The sequence below is a fragment of the Clarias gariepinus genome, chromosome 6 (genome assembly GCF_024256425.1).
Source record: "Clarias gariepinus isolate MV-2021 ecotype Netherlands chromosome 6, CGAR_prim_01v2, whole genome shotgun sequence".
NCBI lineage: Eukaryota > Metazoa > Chordata > Actinopteri > Siluriformes > Clariidae > Clarias > Clarias gariepinus.
In genome coordinates this window covers 8,190,550-8,211,362 of record NC_071105.1, presented here as the reverse complement: position 1 = coordinate 8,211,362, position 20,813 = coordinate 8,190,550, and the positions used below count along the sequence as shown (strand labels likewise).

The 20,813-nt window shown below is 36.8% G+C and overlaps 1 protein-coding gene across 2 annotated transcripts; it reads right to left on the bottom strand.

The window, feature by feature from the left end:
- Window positions 1-6,604: 6,604 nt before the first annotated feature.
- On the bottom strand, window positions 6,605-20,592 carry rgs8 (regulator of G protein signaling 8). Of its 2 annotated transcripts, XM_053498794.1 has the most exons (6): window positions 20,485-20,592; window positions 20,133-20,192; window positions 11,860-11,970; window positions 11,660-11,721; window positions 8,644-8,810; window positions 6,605-7,226 (listed from the first exon to the last, which is right to left on the bottom strand). In XM_053498794.1, exons 3-6 carry the CDS (start codon window positions 11,958-11,960, stop codon window positions 7,032-7,034), a joined length of 525 nt encoding a protein of 174 aa, XP_053354769.1. In that variant the 5' UTR covers window positions 11,961-11,970; window positions 20,133-20,192; window positions 20,485-20,592; the 3' UTR covers window positions 6,605-7,031. The 2 variants fall into 2 exon arrangements, with proteins under 2 accessions (XP_053354769.1, XP_053354770.1); XM_053498795.1 differs by lacking the exon at window positions 20,133-20,192.
- Window positions 20,593-20,813: the final 221 nt, after the last annotated feature.

The window sequence follows — 20,813 nt, the reverse complement described above, 5'->3', positions numbered from 1 at the left end:
TAGCTCTGTGCTGTGGCGTGAGCAGAGTCTCGCTGGAATGCGGAAGCGCGTGTGAGCGCTCTGTGTGCAGCGTGGACCTGTGAGGAATGCTAAAGCGTCGCGAGTCGGCGAGAGCGCCTTGTGTGTCCTGTGCAGGAATGCGGAAGTGCAAAGAGCCGGTGAGGAAACTTGGTGTGCAGCGCGATTCGCGCAGTGTTGCAGAGACGTGGAGAACCGGCGGGCGAATGGAGACGCCGCACAGGTTGGTGGCTGGTTTTGCAAAGCTTTATCGTGGTCAAAGGTGAGCAAGGTTCAGAGCCAGAGAGACAAGAGAAGGTCCGTGATCCGAATTCGTGGTCGTTGAGGCAAATCCAAGGGTCGATAACAAAACTCCGTGAGCGTGAAATCCAAACGTGAGACAGTGGCGTGGTCGAGAAGAAACGAAGCGTGGTCGGTAACAGGTAGTCAAGACATGAAAGTAACGCTGGAAAATTGGGCTACGAAAGGCACACAATAATCTGGCAACGTGACTGTGGCAGAGCGTGGTTTAAATAGGTAAGGAGGATGATTGGAGATAATGCACAGGTGTGTTGAGAGCGGAAGGTGAGGTGGCAAGAAGCAAGGAGTGGTTGGGAACGTGGAGCAGGAGTGCTTATATGATCATGGCAGAGCTGTAGCTTGACGGTTTGTGACATTTTTAATACAGAAATATTAAATATTTGCTTGCATTGGCCTCCGGAGGCAACATATTATATAACTTCCCCTACCAAGCTAAATCATTTGTGTCAACTCGATCTCAGTTCAGCTAGTAAAAGCCTGTATGCACTCACTTTTATTACTTTTTATTAATCCATTATATTATATCTGCAATTAGTCCAATCCTTAAGAAACCTGGTGCCAACCCCAGAAATCAAATTTTTTTCCTACCCAATCTCAAATCTTAAAGCAGTATTAATGTCTAATAAAAATTTGATTGCTTGAGTGTAGCCTTTGACAATGTTTTGCACAATATTTTGTGAAAACACTTAATTGTTGCTACTATTGGCATCAGTTACATCCTTCTTCTTCTATTTTACTTATACTTCACCCACTTTGTTCAACTAAAACAAAACAAACTAACGAATAAAAATACACCCATTTTCATTATCAGGCTTTCACTGGCAGAACTTGTTGGTGTTCCCTAAGGCTGTGTTCTAAGCCCTTCTTGTCCTCCTAGTCTATTTTTGTCTCCCCTTAAGCACATTTTTAGGAATTTCGTATTCATTACCGCTGTTAAGCAAATGATGCACAATACAAAGACTGACTCTACAGGTCTACCATCCTGTATCAACAACTGCTTTCATGAAATAAAATTTGTTTTTTCTTCACCTTTATCATATAAAAATAAAAAAGATGGAGGTTAGTTTAACATATACTTTTTAAAAGCCTGTCTTTTGATGTTTTTTCAGTTTCTCCCACTCTTCAAGTAAATAACTAGAAGGTCTGCTTTGAAAGTGCTTTACATTTTATATTTTGAGTCACAAGTCAAGATACTCTTATCTTCAAGGCAAGTCTTCATGCTTAACTTTTTCTAGTCCTTACCTCACAAAGCAACGTCTTTCTCAGACATGCTTTTGTCACCTCCCTCATAGATCATTGGAATTCTCTTACATTTACATTTAGTCACTTGGCAGACGCTCTTATCCAGAGCGACTTACGTTTTTATCTCTTTAGCCATCTAAACAGGCCTTACTCGAAGGCCCAACAGTGACAACTTGGTAGTGGTGGGGTTTAGACCTGGGACTTTAGAACCACTAGTCCAATGCCTTAACCACTGAGCTACTGTTTGTGGCAATGTTCTAGAGATAATGGGTTATGTAGCTCTTTTTGGCCAGTACTGACTTGACATGTCTTTATAACCTTTATGACCAATCTATACTGCTACAGCGGGTAACTAAACTGCTAGGGTAACTTTTTTCTAGTATTATTTAATGCCATGTTTAATAAACCAGGATTTTAAAATAGAGCTGACACTGTAAAAGTGACACTACATGGAAAGTAAAAAAAAATAAAAAAAATAAATAAATTTAGTGAGCACTGTTGCTTTGCACCTCCAGGGTCTATCTTCGCCCATTCCCACCTCAGGGTTGTTTTTTTCGTGGAGTTTTTAACTTCTCCCTGTGCTTGGTGGGTTTCAAGTTTCCTCCCATAGTCCAAAGACATGCAGATTAGGCTAGTTGCCCTTAGTTTGTGAATATGCATTTAAATGTTGACCGGAGGTCCTACCATGGTTGTAAAAATAGAAATTAATACAATGGTCACCATTGGCCTTATAACCAGCATGCCCAAATGTAAAGTTGCCCTTTGTTTACATGGTAAAGCAGTGCTGAAAGAACAGTGCCCATTCAGCACCTCTCATGTTTTAGTATAAACAACTTGCTATGGGCTATGGAACTTTCTAATTCTCTAATTATTTCAAGACTTGCAACTGCAACTTACTCTTGGCAGTCCTGCCTCTATGAACAATTCGTCTTCTGCAGCTGACCCAGAATGAAGCTGGAGCTTGTTTTCCATCTTCCTAACTTCTCCCCCACCACCCCGATTCTTCGCTCCCAACGCTCTTCCTTTTGCTTCCCGAATCAACCTTAAGACACTTCAAAAATGGCCCAGCATCCATTTACCTTAAAGACCTTATCACATCTTGTACTGCATCATGTTCTTTCCGATCCAGCACAGCTTGACTGGTCCCACCATTTTTCAGGGAATTGAGGACGACTGTTTTCTGTCTTGCCACTTTTGAACTTCCTCTAGATGTCACTGGTAATATTTTAGTAGGGAGTAAAAACCTCTAAAGTATTTGTGGTACCTCTCTTCCTCCTCCTCAAAAAAAAAGACATCCCAACAGTTTGACTGATGGCACTTCTAGTTAGCAACCTAGTAACCCATATATCCAATGATGGAAACTTCAAAGCACCTTTGTAAGTCGCTCTGGATAAGAGAAGCTGCCAAATGCCCAAATGTAAATGTAAACTAAACAAATGTGACGGTAGACATAGACTTTATAAAAAAGAAAAAGCCTAAATGTGGGTGATTTGGCTGTTACCATCTCGGCAGGAGTTGACTTCCCCTGGACCTCAATTAATCCATAAATTTGAAAATAAGTGTAACATAAGGAGCCTGACTGTTGATTGGAATCTGCCTACCTAGCTCATTTACAACCCACAAGCTAGCAACCTTAGCTTTACCTTAGTTGAAATGTGATGGTGATTAACATTTATTTGTATGCTAATGCATTTGATTAAACTCCTTCATACATATTTTAAACAATAATCTGTGTCGATTCATACATTTCTTGTGGTAAGTTGTGCATAGCAGACAGTTAGCAGGTTGACACCTGCAATGCAGCTGTCACTCCCCTTGGCAACAAATAATGATCCAGCTGCCCCTGATATAAAGGCATACCAAACCATCAAAGGGGTTAGTGTGCAATGGGCTAATGTCATGTGTCATATTCTCTACTCTACAGCTAGTGACACTGCTGAGCCTCCCCTGCCTATAAACAATCTGCCAATACTTGACTAGCCTTGAAAACTGACTACTGTCTCAGCTTCCTCCTTGTTGGCCTGTCGCTACCATCAGTATGCTTAGTGTCTTTGTCCTGTGCAGACCGAAGGAGTTATTTTTTTTCTAGGACTGAAATTGCGTTAATCATTTAAAAGTACTAAAACTGTCAACTGCACCATCAGTGCCATGTCCTGAAAGAAATCCTGAAGCGCCAATGCTTTTTGTGGATAAAAATATCTCAACACAAAATGTGACATACATAATTCATATGAGAGTACTAAGGTTAATTCTTGCTTTATTAAATATATATTTTTTATTTGCACAAAGCAGTCTTTGGGATTTGGTCTTTGATATTCTACAGTATCATTAAGTTTTATATTTGGCTGCAAATACAGATGCCAATCTTCTGGGACCTTATTTTTTTCAATCAGGTTTACACATCTGGATCCTTACAGTACATTGTTACCTAATTGTCTATGCAATATCAGAGCAAATAGAGACCTCATGTCTTAACTAGATTTAGGTTGGGCTTTGACTTGGCAATTGAAGTTTTTGGATTTGAACTTAAGCAATTTGCTAAGGCTCTTTGTTGCTTAAGGTTTCTTTTGGAATTATGCTAATGGCCTTTTTCTCCATCTGTGTTGCTATTATGCAATATGACACTACCACCAAAAAACAGTGACTTCACTAAGGGGACGGTATCCTGAGTGATTATCATATAGTATTGCATTGTGTCTTGTTGTTATTGTGTCATTTGCATGTGCACTTTATGTTGTCTTTTGCTGTCTTTTGTATTGTTCTGTTAATTTATGATGTTAATTTGTTTTCTCTTAGCTACTCAGCTAATTAGGTTTTGTCATGGCATGCGCCTGTGATGGGTGTGTGCCCAAACCTAATATCGCTCCTCGCTCACTCCTCACTCACTAGCTAGACGGCCTCCCCCAGCGGAAGAGCGGCATGTATGCAGGGCAAATTAAAGAGGCGAGTGGGAGTAGTGCAAACTGCACAGGAGCTGCTCTCTACGCAGGCCCACGCTGCCACTCTGCCTGCGCCCACATCCCAGCAGGGCACTACCCACCAGACCTGCACAAGCACAACATTCCTTCTCTTTCTTTCTGTCCTTCCTCCTTTTACTCTTTTCTTCCGTATTTATCCTAAAGTAAATTACCCTTTTTCCCGTAAGACCTTGCCTCGTGTCTGTGATTTAAGGTGCTGCCTGTGCAACATGGGTCGAACCCTTTACAGTTTCTTAGTCAGCTACTTTTTTGTGTCTTTTACATTTTTAAACAATGTGTTTGAGGGGACCCCAACCAGTGGTACATCATTTAGGATATATGTTATAACCGAATGATGAATTATTTACTCTTAAACACTGTCATAGACCTGTTTTGGTAATTCTTTGATGCTACCATTTTTTAAAATACATTCTCAACCTAACTTCAGTTGCACCCAGATTAACACTATTCTGCTATTTTGGTACCTTGTAATAATATATTGAAAGTTTGTGAGACTTTTAGAAATTTGAGATAGAAAAGAGATAAAAGTATTACACTTCGTCATTTATTTATTGAGGAAAAGTATCAACACATCTGTGTGTCAAAAGTATGTAAATGTCCCAGATTACTAGTTAATATGAAATTTATAATCAGGTGTTATCAATCATGACAGTGTGAGCAGGGGTCCTGTTTAATTTTATACAAGAACATATGACTGATCTTTTTTTTTTTTCAATTATTCATTTTATTTACCACTTATCATGTGTACAGGACCATAAGATACCTGGATCTAATCCCAGGAGACTTAGGGCACGAGGAGGGGTACCCCTTGGATAGGGTTCCAGTTTATCGCGACACACACACACCCACACACATACAGGGCAGTTTTTGGGAATGCAAATTAACCCAATCTGCTTGTCTTTGTACTGTTGAAGGACCCTGGAATACCTGGGAGAAACCCACTAAGCACAGGGAGAATATGCAACTTCCACACGCACAGACCAGAGGTGGGAATCAAATCCCACCCTCTGGAGGTGCAGGTGCACAATGCTAACCACAACAATTTTGTGGATGTGTTTCATGGCCTAAACAAAGGATGCTTTTGAGGACCATATGTACTGGCAGTTATTGCTGCCCAAGAAAAGGTTCACATGTTTTTTTTTTTACGTTTTCTTTTTTTTATAATGGCATTATGAGGTATTGTTTGTATAGTTTTAAAGAAAATAATGAATTTAATCTATTTTGGAATAGTGCTGTAACATAAAATAATGTGGAAAAAGTGAAGCTCTGTGAATACTTTCCGGGTGCACTGTAGTCTATGGTCATATTAGTATGGTCATATACAGTATAGTTTATAGTCATGAACTTCCCATGTTGTCCCAACTTACAAGACCAGCATCTTTATGGACAGAGGTGAGGTAGACTAGAGCACCGTGGTCCAGCTGGGAAAATGATAGAATGCCTGTGACAGTCAAAATCCATATGGAGGTTCACATGTGGCCCTCCAAGTGCCTCTCCTCTCTCTCTGTGAAGGTCAACATGGCAACCTCTAAAGTCCTTCTGCCAGTCGGAATCACCATGGTGCTCACTGCCGTCCTGTTCCCTTTGGAGGCCAGTTCTGCAACCCACTAAGCAGACCACCAGGCAGATGTGCTTTTACAGCATTTCTAAACCCTGTTTCCACCAGAGCTTGATGAGGTTTCTCATAATAAAAAGAAATATGATCCGCACTGTTAGCTGGTAGAGAATCCAAAACTGGCAAATGTTTACAGTTACCTGACCTACATTCAGCACCATCTGTTGAAAGGAAACCTGATTGTTCCATATTTATAATTTTTCATGGATGCATATCCTCACTAGTATGTGATACATAATTGATCTTATGGGAGTATTGAAGTTCATCCTTCTTTTATTCTGCTCATGCTATATTTTCATGGTTGCAGAGATGGGGACAATATTTTAACTATGTGGAAATGACACTATTTTCTTACAATTCTACAGTTTCATGCCATTTATCAGGTAAAAAAAAATCACAACAAAAGTGAATTAGTGTGGAAGGATTTAGCTTTTTTTTATTGACCAGAAGCTGGGTAGTGAATCCAGGAATATAGGATTTAAATCAATAAATCCACAGACTTGTTAATATTTGTTCTTAAATGTGTTGTGCTGTTATAGTCTATTTGTATTTTATGTAAGACATCAGCAACAACCTAGATTTCTCAAAAGTGGAACAAACTAGGGAAACAATGGACAAAATAAAGCTCTGTCTAATTTTAATCCTCATGATTTTACCAACACAAAATCATCTGTGTTAGTGCTGGGAAGGAGTACATGGGTGCACAGTACAGGTTATACAGTACTGTATATACAGCACAGAACTCTTTACAAGTGAAAACAAGCTTCACAGTTCTACAATGCATATTTAGTCAAACTCAATATGTGTAACAATAATGGTCTGCTCTAATATATCTAATGGTTTTACCCACACAAGCAAAAAGTCATAGAGCTTTCTCTTTAAACCGACTTCCTCTGAGAGTATATCTGTGTCCTGTTTAAAAACTCTCGGTAGATTTTTGATCGAAGAAACCTAGGGTAGGAGTCCTTCTCCATGAGGCTGTAGACCTTGGCTTGGATCTCATTAAGACTAGAGGATGTTGGTTCCAGAAGTTTCTGTCTGGTTTCTTCCTTGGTCCTGAAGTCTATATTAACCTGCAAAGAAGGTGAAGAGTCACAATGGCATCATTTATTTATGGATACCAAATTCCATCCAACTGAGAGATATATAAGTCAAGTCGAATAGGCTTTATTGTCACTTCAACCATATATAGTTAGTACACATTGAAACGAAGCAATGTTCCTCCAGGACCAAGGTGCTACATGTACAGTAACATAAATTCACAGCATAAATTAACAGAAAAGCTAGCTAGCTACATTGACTAAAAAGCCTAATTAGCTGGCTAGCTGAGACAAGGCAGATTGACATAACATAAATTAACAAAATCACTCACTCACTCACTCACTCACTCACTCACTCACTCACTCACTCACTCACTCACTCACTCACTCACTCACTCACTCACTCACTCACTCACTCACTCACTCACTCACTCACTCACTCACTCACTCACTCACTCACTCACTCACTCACTCACTCACTCACTCACTCACTCACTCACTCACTCACTCACTCACTCACTCACTCACTCACTCACTCACTCACTCACTCACTCACTCACTCACTCACTCACTCACTCACTCACTCACTCACTCACTCACTCACTCACTCACTCACTCACTCACTCACTCACTCACTCACTCACTCACTCACTCACTCACTCACTCACTCACTCACTCACTCACTCACTCACTCACTCACTCACTCACTCACTCACTCACTCACTCACTCACTCACTCACTCACTCACTCACTCACTCACTCACTCACTCACTCACTCACTCACTCACTCACTCACTCACTCACTCCAGTACAGTTACAGAGACTTGTGTAATATACAGTGTGTCATATCCTACTAATGAAGAAGTTGTTGGATCGTCATTCACGGACGTACTATCTTCTTTAAAATGTATGCACCATTCAAATATTTTTATTCAGCGCTGCACTGGAAGTCTTTTATAAATGTTAATCGATTTTACACCTCCCTTTATAAGAAATGTCATCAATTTCTGCTTTGATTTAAACATCAGTCATAGTACACCAAAAGTTAAATAGTTTATTCATGTAAATTGCATTTAAACAGTTAATAAAATTTGTGAAAGAGCAATACTAAAGAACATTAACAAACCTGACAACTTATCTAATTAGACATATTGGACATATCAATGCTAGCAAGCTAGCTAATTATATAAAAATCTGATGCAATTAAACAGAACTATTGAAGTGTAAGTAAGTATATAGTCAATGCTAATAGATAGATAGTTAGTTAAAGCGTTGACAGAAGATAACTTGAGGCTTTATATCTCCTGGAAACATGATGAATTGAATGTTTTTAGAGCATCCAAAAAGCATTTTGCTAGCCTAAAATTTTTGAATCATAACTTACCTTAAACAGGTCTTCTTATTAAACAGTGATGTGAAGTGTTGTTGGTGTTATTATAACCAAACTCACCTCTTTTGGTGATTGAACATCAATAAATTCCCTGTAGATCTTGTTGGCTTTTGACGCCATCTTTGCAGGTGATTTGATCTTTTTGTAGTCCTCACAAGCCAACCAGAAGTCAATGTTCTCGTCACTGAACTCTGTTTTAAGGAATGCTCTGAATGCCGCCAAACCATCTTTAAAACAAACAAAAAAATTATTCACATTCATTATGTACACACAAAAAATAACTTTCTGCTGTACAGTACAACACAGTACAGGTTAATTAAATTTTTTTTATTGCATTTCTTTTATTCATATTTATTACTTATTATAAGCTTTAATTCTCTTTTTAAGGTCACTGGCGGTTGTGTAAGCATTTTACTACATTTCGTACTGTGTATGACTGTGTATGTGACAAATAAAATTTGAATGTAGAAAATAAATAACAAAAAAAAACAACAAAACACTGAATTAGAGGGTGAGACCAAACTTTTTTACTCCATTTTTTAATTAAATTGTAGCCCTTTCTTTGCTCACAGTACACCTAATTTAACAAATTGACTAATTAACAGTTTTTTTATTACTATTATTATTTTAGCGAGTGTGATAGGGCAGAGGAACACTAAAATATTCAGCGTAGTTGTCCCAGAGGAATAAGGTTCAGAACCACTGGTCTCCGCCATGTCAGGTTAATATAGGCCTAGCAGAAATTTATTTCGACAGTATTTACGTTATAAAATATCAATACCTAATAGATAATGTTCATAAGGTCTTCAAAAACTCCTTAAGGCATTTTTACTTTGAATGACTTTCTATTACGTTGCCTTCAGACCTGTGGGTTAGAATATATTCACAGGGTCATACTTGTTGTTCTTTTTTATCTCAGCGGCATGTCAGGAGGTCATGTTGTGCAACTTGCATTTCTGGGATTTTGTTATTTCCTTTGTATTCTTCTTTATTTGGAAGGATGTTTATTTACTGACAGTATCCCAGCATGAAGTTTGCTGATTAGAACGTATTATCTAGGAGAGAAGTACACCAAACAATCATCAAATATAGATTTTTTTGTGCTCTTTTGGCTCAGCATGTGTCTGGCAAACACTTATGTAAATGTTTCACAAAGCAAACAAGGTTTAACTAAATGTAATAATACATTAGTTCAGCACTGTTGCTTTGTATCGCCAGGGTTTGGGGTTTGAATCTGGACTGTGTGTGAAGTGCACAAAGTCTCACTTTGCCTTCATGGCACAGTGGTAGGTTTGTCTTGGGTGCCCATGATCATTGCACCAGTTTACTGGTAGTGTTAATTTTAAGGCTAATACCCTAACAGCCTTAAGGTATAAATAAGTGTATAAGTGGCCATTAATAATGACAACAATTAAGAATAAACTCATAATTTACTAATTCTGTTAATTAATATTATGGATGATTAATAAAGACTGTTCTCAATATTAAAAATACATATATACAGGTATTTCGCACAAATTTAAGATAAAAAAAAGTATTTTCTGTAAACTAATTGTCATTTACCATTTGTGTTGACTGTAAACATTATCTAATGCAATTCATGTAATGAAGCACAGAAATACAAATACAGTCAGCATACCAGGGGCACATGCCTGCTTTTTATCCTTTGCTCTAGGCCTATAAATGTAAGAAGCAGCTAGTGCAGATAGAACGAAACCATATACAAATGGTCTTGCTGGTAAATACAATTATAGTGTTGTTCAGGAAATTCAATAAAAGAACAATCAAGAGGTGAGGACAACAGCGTTGTGTCCCTGGGCTACAAAAGGAACATATAATTCTGTTTTCTCTGCCAGTGTGACACAGTGACAGGCACATCTTCATGGGATCCGAAACAGGAAATCAAACATATGACTTCTGTCCCTGTCTCTGCATATATATATATATATATATATAAATATAAAACTTTAGCTGTATGTATTCATGTATGGACAAAAATTAAAGCTACACTTAAATTGAAGTTTTTGACAATTAAATATTTGTTATTGTTGATCCATGCATTATACTTGGATATATAGTATATGCTCCAATTTTTATTGTGGGTAGATAGCATATTGTATATCTGTGCCATCTATGCCCTTTTTAAAAACTTAACTTGAATTATGGCAGAAATGTGTAGTATTTTGTTTACAATATATACAAAGAAAATGTATACACACTTAAAAAAAAATGAACATATAATGTATTTTAATAAAATATGAATATGAATATTATTATTAATCTCATTTATATATATGAGATTAATAATAATAATATTGTGTATATATATATATATATATATATATATATATATATATATATATATATATATAGTATTAAAATAAATTATATATTTTTTACTTTCCTGAAGTGTGTGCATTGTTTTGGGTTGACTCTCAAAATCAGCTGTTTAAGAAACCTTAATTAAGCAGTATCACTTAAAAAAGGAACAGCTGACCTTTTGTCTTTTTAATATCAGCATATACCTTAAATATAAGTTTGTGGTGCGGCCATAGATATAATAGCATGTCATTTTTGAGTTTGACTTTGCTTTTATATAACAGTTTTACAAATGCCATTGGTTATTAAAACATTTTAATGTGTTTGTTTATTTAATCAGTTGTTTTGGCAGTCCTAGTGTTGAACTGATGCTCGACCGTGTAATTATCAGGCATGAAAGTAGTTTTAAATATTTTCCAATACTATGTAAACCATGGCGGTGGTGAAGTGGTGTACAGTCCTGAGAAACTTACCTGGTCTACTTTTGCACTTATTCTGCTTTAAACGATCAATCAACTTCTAGGGGTCCCTACTAGAATCCCAAATATATTAAAATGAAAAGCTTGGTGAGGATAGAATGTAAAATCTCTGGTCTGGTTCCACACACCAAGTCCACCTTGATCAGGGGTAAACAAACGTTGATTTGCCCTTGTATTGCCACTCTTCAGTTTTTTCAAAGACTAAGCTGTCATTTGGTATGATCTTTATTTCTACTTACAACATTCCACAGTTTATTTTATGAGTTTACACAACTTACACTTGTTTGACAGAAGAATATCAAACGAATCTGCCCATTTGGTCACTTCATCTGTGGAGAGCCTGAAAATATTAAATTACATGGATAATTACAATTTTACTGTATATACTGTATAATGCATAAAAATGCTATTTTGTATTTCTTTATACAAATTGAATTGCTTTAAATTTATTTAAAAAAAAAAGAGAGTTATCACTCACTTTAGGTATCGTGTGGATCTTTCTGGTCCATGTGGTAAAAATTCTGAAAAGTCACTGCATGAGTCAGATTTGTTGGATAGGCAACCGAGTCTCGTTTTCATGGTTGTGTCTCTGAAACAAAAAAGACATGTTTGTCAGGGTAGAGGAAATGGAAACCACACTAGTGAGGGGAGAAGATGGCTTTAGGTGAGTTTGTAGAATGGCAGTCTAAAATAATACACAACCATAAGAAGTGACAGAAACATTACGTATTTGATGATAATCCAAGATGCTTTAATATAATGATCCTTATTTACTAAACAATTATAGTTGAGGCATCATCCTCCTATAAACTGCACATGTTTGGCTACTTCTGAGAATTAATCAGAAATCAGCAAATACACACAACTAAACAGCAAAAATAGGTCTTGGAAGGGTTTCTCTAATAAGATGTGATTAATTCTTTTATAAAATACTATATTCTCATGAGGAATTGAAATCCTATTAACATTTATTCTGCATCATTTTCAGAGTGATCCTGCTTGCCAGCAACTAAATGGTCTAATATTCTCTATGATGTGTGCACTGCAGTTTGGCGCATTAGCTGGCTGGCAAGGCTAAAGCTTTGGTTTTGTAACATGCAAATGGCCTGTGGGCTGCCCCAGATTTAAATTTTTTATCACTGCTTTTCCTCATTTGTGTTCAAGCATCAGTCCGGTCTATTTTCTGTGTATGTTTCTCTCAAAATCTTTAAAAAAAAGGAGCACAATGTCCAGGTAAATTCAAAATAACCTGCAATTATAATAACCGATTGATCCAGAGCCTCTACACAAATACAAGCACAAAATGTAAATGATAGACTTGTTCATGGCCAGCTTTGTTTATAGCCCAAATAAGGTGACAAAGGATGCATGATGCATGATTTGCACACTCACTGAAGGGATCCTTCACAGTTAACTCATTCTCTAAGAAGTACAGCACATTCTTCAGTGAATGCTGGGTGTGAATCTTGCTGCTATATGGCTTTTCTTGTGAGATTGCCTCCTGCTGTGCTTCTACTGCCCACAATTAATATGCCTTGCCATCTGAGCTCCTTCCTTTACTCAGACTATTTTTTGCATTTAAGCCTGTCTGCTTGTGCTGTGGGGAAACTCAAGGCTGGGCATTTACTAGGGGTGTTCAAGTCAAAACAAGACATTGATGGACAGAATAACAGTCCAAAAAACAAAGGTTTTGTCTGGTTTTGTCAGAATATTGTAGAACCTGTATATTGGGAACTGAAAAATTTTGTTCATCTGTCTGTTTCACCAGATGAGGTCATATCATCACGCAAAAAAAACTAAAAAAAAAAACTGGCTGAACAGAATTCATTTAAACTTTGACAGTAGTTTCTTATCTGCCTGAAGTTAAATCTGCACCATAAATGAAATCAAACTGTTGAGTAGAAGTTATATGTCAAATTAAATCCCTAGAGGTGGGAATGTCATACAGTATGCATTACTCAACAGAGCCAATCAACACAATAGTTTACCATGTATCTCTCTTTGTTGCGGTCTGGGAAGCGATTCCGCTCCCTGAAGGCCAACACAGAGAGACTGAGGAGGAGCTTCTTCATGCAGGCAGGAAGCATATTTGCACAACCATTGCCACTTTCAAACATTATATATAAATTTTTTTTCTTCTATATTTCTATATTTTGTAATATTTTTATTATGCCCTTATTTGTACAGTTTATTTTACTATTTCAATTTATTTTCTTTAGCATTTCTCTTTATCCATATTTATTTCTTACGTATAAGTTTTTATTTTTATTTATTTTTTTGAAGGTCACTGCCGGTCGTATAGCATTTCACTGCATATCGTACTGTGTATGACTGTGTATGTGACAAATAAAATTTTAATTTGATTAGATTTAGATAGGGTATGTGAAATACACAAAAATACCCATAATGTACCTACAAGCTGCCCAAATTCTCAAGAAACAGAAACAAAAGCATGACACAGCATGACTTATTAAAAAAAAAAAAATACAAGTAGACTAAAAATACTGAACCTTCAAAGATGATTGGACAGATCAATGTATGTTTATTCTACCTGCAAAAAGTTTAAAATCAGTTTGTCTCATTTGCTGAAACCATGCTGGTAATAAAAAGCAATAATATAAAACACCACTATGAGATAACACACAGGTCATTTAAGCAAGCAAAGCAAAAAAGTAAAGGCATGATAAATACTCGACCTGTGAGCCTAGTGGTATGCACTAAAATCAAAATATTAAGAAAAAGTGAAGTTATAAGTAGTTATGTGCCAGTTGTCATAGCATTCATGCAGAGCTGGCGGAATTTTAAACTTCTACAGAACTTAGATATCTGCCTAAAGTTTAACCTGCACTATAATTGAAATCAGGAATAAAAGCAATGTTACTGTATAAACAGCTATGTGCCAGATTTAATAATCTACTTTAAAATAAGCTTCTAATATGCTACTTTCTCAATATAAACATGCACCAATGAGTATTAAATAGAAAAGCTAAACTGAATATTTTACCTAGGTTTTAATTTAATAGTTTTACTGCTGAAATAATAGCACCGAGGTAGTATAAATTAATTCTGTCATTTAGGTGGGCTCCCACCTGAAATAACATCACTGATTACATTAAACTATTTCTACAAACTCTTTTCCCATCAACGATGGGTACATACACTACAGTAGCTCCTCAATATAACCCTCCGCTACACTAATGCATTTCTCCCAGCATTTCACTAGTGCTTGGATTCCTTTAAGGAAGAGTGCTTTCTCAGGATGCCTGAGCCATGATCAGATTGCATGCTTCATGTCTGAAAAGCAGGCCTCCCAGGAACACTTTTAATGGCCTAAATACTGTATGTGGAGATGGCTTGGCTCAGTTTTACTTCTTTCATTTAAAATTTTTTTACCAGGACTATTCCTCAAAGGCTGCTTTTGAAGTTACTCCGACACAGTTGTCCAGCAAACTCAATCCAGCCCTTATCAAATATTAAGTTGCTCAAATTTTTAAACTTGGACTTTTTTCTGCTTCCAACACATTGACTTCACCCACAATATTTTTACTTTCTGCCTAATATATCCAGGTTCCACTGTAACAAGATAACACACATTATTTACTTTACCTGTCATTCGTGCAGGTAATATCATAATGTTATGGCTGTTTGGTCAAGTATACTACATGTAATTTTTCAAATGCATTTTCATTAATTAACATGCAAACACCTGTACTGTGTGGTTCAAAATTCCAAGAATACAAAATCTGGGATTTGTCTATATTTAAAACTAAATTAACAAAATATTTTACAATTAAGAAAAAGATAATGTGCAACATCTGGACTATTCAATGTTTAAGATGAATTTGTGATATTAACCATTTTACATCCTTTGTACAAAAGGTCAGCTTTCCAATGAGAGACTTCTTCTTCCTCTCTGGTAGAGGCATCTGTTTAGATGATTTGATCAAATATAGCTCATTAGGTTTTACACTCTCTGCATCAGAAATATAGTGGCGATTGGTTGATTTTTTTAATTTGAAATGGTCAAACAGGGTCAAATCATTGGCATTGACAAACTCAGAGCACACACATATAGTGCTGAAGGATGTTCAGTTATGTTGTGGCTTAATGCTCCAATATGCAAACAGTTTTTTTTTTTTCATGCTACAGTATTTCTCAGTTACGTGGCTGGGGTTGTGTCAGATGGAAAAGACTGCAGGAAGCATCATGTGCCATTACTAAACTATTTACAGTGCTATCAATTCAACTGAGATTTCCTGCCTGACCTCATTTTTACTCTGTGCACAGGAAGCAGGAAGCAGTCTGGTCCCAAGCCAAATGGCCTTAGCGACACTATTATAGATGGATGGATGGATGGATGGATAGATAGATAGATAGATAGATAGATAGATAGATAGATAGATAGATGGATAGACAGATAATCCTAAATAAACATCAGAACCTCATTTAAAACAAAGTCATTGTACCAAAAATGCCAAGTATTATATACACGACCTCTCATTTCGTCATATTCTTCATATTTAATTTAATTTAAAGATCAAAATAAATGGGAACAAATGTTGCACTGTGAGAAGCTTCAAAGTGCTTAAAGATAAAATTTAAAAATGTGCTGTATTGTACCACCTCAGCAGCAACCTCTTTTCCCCTCTCGTCTTTTGCAACCACTCAGCATTTAGCATCAGCAGTATACTAATCACCGGCCTGATTATCTGTCATCTTCTGCACCTGTTTCTCATTAGTTTATGGTTTCAGTTTTTTTTTATGCTTTATAAAGTGAGGCTTTAAATAACAAAAATATTGAACTTTGGAAAGTGCATGTAGAAAACCTTTCATGCCTAAGACCACTAAGGCAGGTTAAATTCATTAATTTAAATACCTAGTTTTATAAATTAATAGTTTAAAAAGATTTGTGCATTACATTCAGTCTTTTTTTTTATAGCAGTTATGTAGTGATATAGTGATATGCTTTGGCTTAGTATGCACCTTATGTTTTCCGTTAGTGACATGCATTTTTTCACGAAGACGGTCCTGTCCTCGGCTGATGCAGACAGCTGTTTTCTGACTTGTGACTGCTGTCGCTTGATAGTTCATGACTGGAGTCTCCTACAGTCTACCTGAACGAACTGGACTTCATTTTAACCTAAACACATCTCCTGTTATACTGAACTTCCAGTCACACAGTATGATGCAGATCAATCCCTGCTATCCATTATCACCCAAATGAGGATGGGTTCCCTGTTGAGTCTGGTTCCTCGAAAGGTTTCTTCCTATTGCCATCTCAGGGAGTTTTTCCTTGACGCTGTTGCCGTCGTCCTCGGCTTGCTCATCAGGGACAATCTTATCATTTTGATGCATACGCGTTCGCATTTCATACAAACTTAAATAATTCTATGGATTGTGTAAAGCTGCTTTGCAACAATGTCAATTGTTAAAAGCGCTATACAAATAAAATTTAACTGACATGATTATAACAAAATAATATATAATAAAATATAATAATATGAAATAATAAAATGCTTCACTTCCTACTGTCAGGTTATATGCCTAGTGTTTAGTTCCCTACAATTTAATTCTGCTGTGTTGGTTCATGTGGTTAGGTGAGGACATGGCAGACCAGGTGCTGATTATTCCATCCTGTCGTGAATTTTTATATCAGGGTTTAGTTTGAACATAAGAATTTGTAAAATGTGTACCTGCAGATTATTTCCACTAGGACCAAGTCTTCTCTTACAGTATATCACCCTTTTTCATTATCCAGATACAGGAAGCCTAAGAGCTAAGGGCTGCCTTCACAGCATGTGTCACACTTTGGTATGACAGGATTAGTGCACCACTGGGTCACCGACCCCACATTGTGCTTCTTCTGTCTATTTCTGGAGCTGCCCTTTTCTCTTGAAACCCTCCTTTGCAATATGACAGCTAAAGCTACATCAAATAAATATTTTGTTCGACGATTTGTTACAACCAAGGTCACCTGTGCTATATTTAGACATATTTGAACTGAGGCTGATTTTCTTTTTTTTTTTTTGCTGTTATAACATCTTTGGGCTTGTTTTGTATTTGTTAAAAATCACATGCTATATCAGGAAGTTCTTTTCTCTGTTTGGCTTTTGTATTTGACACATGCCTTCTAGAGGCATGCATTTTTAAATGCTTGGAATGTAATGTGTCTGGAAACCCTCTTTTGGCTTTGTTGTCCAACACATAAAAAATTATCTTCTTCATTTCATCTTCTAGACAGCTTTAGCTGTACACGGCCATGGGGGCCCGGAGTACCAATCCATCACAGGGCACAGCCACACAGTACAGGAAATTTTAAACCAATTAGCCTAACCTGATTACTTTGGGCTGTTGGAGGAAACCGGAGTCCTTGAAGGAAACCCAGCAAGCACAGGGAGAACATACAAACTCCATGCATACAGACCCAAGGTCGGGAGTCGAACCTTCCACCTTGGAGGTGCGAGGCCACAGAGTCAATTTTGTGTAATTTTGCAAAGTGCTATAATTCCACTTCTCACAGTCTTACCAAAATGGCTAAATCAGTCTGCAGTTGTATTTGTGGTAATTTAAGTGTGCATTTTGGTAGAACTAGCAAACTCATATTTTGGTTGTGTTTTTGTAGTCAGTCACTGGCAGCGAATTGGAAATAGAAAAATAAATATTGTTGCACATAAAACATTTCAATTACAAAGATTATTAAGGAAGTGGAGTGTATTTTTAATGAATCAAACAATAATAACTGAAATACTCCATTTACTTAACTACAGGGTGGGCCATTTATATGGATACACTTTAATAAAATGGGAATAATTGGTGATATTAACTTCCTGTTTGTGGCACATTGATATATGTGAGAGGGAAAACTTTTCAAGATGGGTGGTGACCATGGTGGCCATTTTTAAGTCGGTAATTTTGGATCCAGAGGGTCATGTGACACATCAAACTTATTGGGAATTTCACAATAAAAAAAGAGAGTTAACTTTAACGTTCTTATAAAATGTGTTTAATGTGCTAGCATTTCTCCTGCAGTGTTGCTATCAGTGTGTGAAGAGTGGGAGAAGAGGGTTGCATTGACAATTCAACACAATGGGCAGCACATTAAACACATTTATAACACATTTTATACGTGGTCAGAAACTTGTAAATAACTAATAAAAGAATAAAGTTACGTTAAAACCAAGCACATCATTGTTTTTTTTGTGAAATTCCCAATAAGTTTGATGCGTCACATGACCCTTTTCCTATTGAAAAAAAACAAAAGTTGGATCCAAAATGGCCGCCTTTAAAATGGCCACCATGGTCACCACCCATCTTGAAAAGTTTTTCCCCTCACATATACTAATGTGCCACAAACAGAAAGGTAATATCACCAACTATTCTCATTTTATTAAGGTGTATCCATATAAATAGCCCACCCTATATATCCAATTAACATTGCCCAGCCAACTTTGCTTATGAGGAAAGTCAATGAAGAATAACCAGATGGGTTCAAGCAAGACCACCGTAACTCATATACGCACATTGTATAATTTTAATGAGATATAATTTTAACAACACATTGAACCCTGAGATGCATGTGTTGCAGAAGCAAAAGATCACACCAGGTAACGCATCTGTCCCCCAAGAACATAAGGCTGAACCTTCAATAGGCACAGGTTCATCAAACTGAACAGTTTAAAATTGAAAAATTATAGGTTCGTCTGATTAATCTTGATTTTTGCTGAGGCACACAGATTTGTAGCAGACACACTGTAAAGTGAGATAAGTAAAGAGGACGGTTCTTTTAAAATGATATGGCAATTAAAAAGAGTTGGCTTCGTCAAGGTTTGATCCCGTTCTCCACCCATCCATCCATTTAAGAAGTCTAATTAGGGATCATAAAGGCCAGTGGTAATTACATTATACTTATTCTCATTTCACAACAGTGGTGAGACCTCCAGTCAACTTTAACGCATGCATTCACACAACAAGAGGAATTTGGAAATGGCAATTAGCCTAATCTGCATGTCTTTGCAGGAGGAAACCGGAGTACCGGGAGGCATCCTATATTTGTTTTTTTCAGGGGACCTAAATTCTCCAATGACACCCCTGAAAGCTGATTGGAATTCTAAACTATTTTAGAAACTTAAGGGACCAGGCATGGTCAGGCAATGGATTGTTCGAATGGATTTTAATCAAAAAAAATGCTCCAACATCATGGGAAAGGGTGTGTTGTTTTGAGGTTGTATTTTTGCAAATTTGTGTGTGGGTTAATCATTCAATGTTATCTCAATGTCATTTTACCTTTTCAAAACATTGTTGTACTTACTTTTACATTAATGTCATCGCAACACCATTACATGGTTCCTACTAATCAAATTCTAGAGGTGATCAATACCCAATGTACGATGAAAATGGCATTATATTTAGAATAGAACTGTGTGACAATTTCGTATTTTTATATATACACGGTTACATTTTTAAATACTGGAGAGCAGAAAACAGTGGTCTAATAAATAATATCAAATTCTATGAAATCATCTTAATTATGAGAAATCTTTTCAAAATAATACTTGTTTCCACCACAACTCTTGGGTTGTGTACTAAGGTACTCCGATTTGCATGACTGCATGCATAAGATTCCTCACTTCTGAAGGGTGGAACACTTATGATGTGTACAATTGTAAATACAAAGTGCCCTCCTGCCATGCTTTAAAAAAAAAAAAAAAAAAAAACCTGTAGGTGGCATGAGTGGGTGCATCAAAGTCATACCTGATCTTTGCCACTTCCTTTTACTGACATTTACTGTTCCCATTAATTCCTGAGCTCTTCCTGCAAATAAGCATTTGATGTACACTATACAAAGCCAAACTTACAAATGACAATAAATGTTCCAGTACACATCATTAGTATAAATGCATGCCAGATTTGTATAGAACACCATACAGGTAAGGTTAAGTATATGCATTTTTTAATATTGGTGCAATTTCAGGAAAATTTTATGAAATTCAGATTATATTTATAAAGTTTAGCAGATTAGCATTTAATGTTAATAATTTTAGAAAGAAAGAAAAAAAATACAATGAAACGCAACTACTAATGGTGATGAATATGGAGTACTCACCTTAATCGGTGTGCTGTGCAGGATTTGGTGTCTTTTAAATGGATTTATTCTGTTTGGTTTCTGTAGATGTGGATGCAGTGATGCTTTGGTGTGCTGTGTGCTGAAGCCCACATGTAGCAGCTAGCACTTGGCGTATTCATCTGTGCGAGAATGTGGGGAAGTGAAAGCAGCGAGAGGAGGGAGAGATGACAGAGGAGTGGGGAAAATACAGTAACAGAGTGAGAAGCTCTGCAAACATGCAAGGCTCTCCAAAAATTCTGATAGGGGTTCAATGTTAAAAATTTTTAAACTATATACACTCATCGGCCATCTGTACACCTGGTTAACTG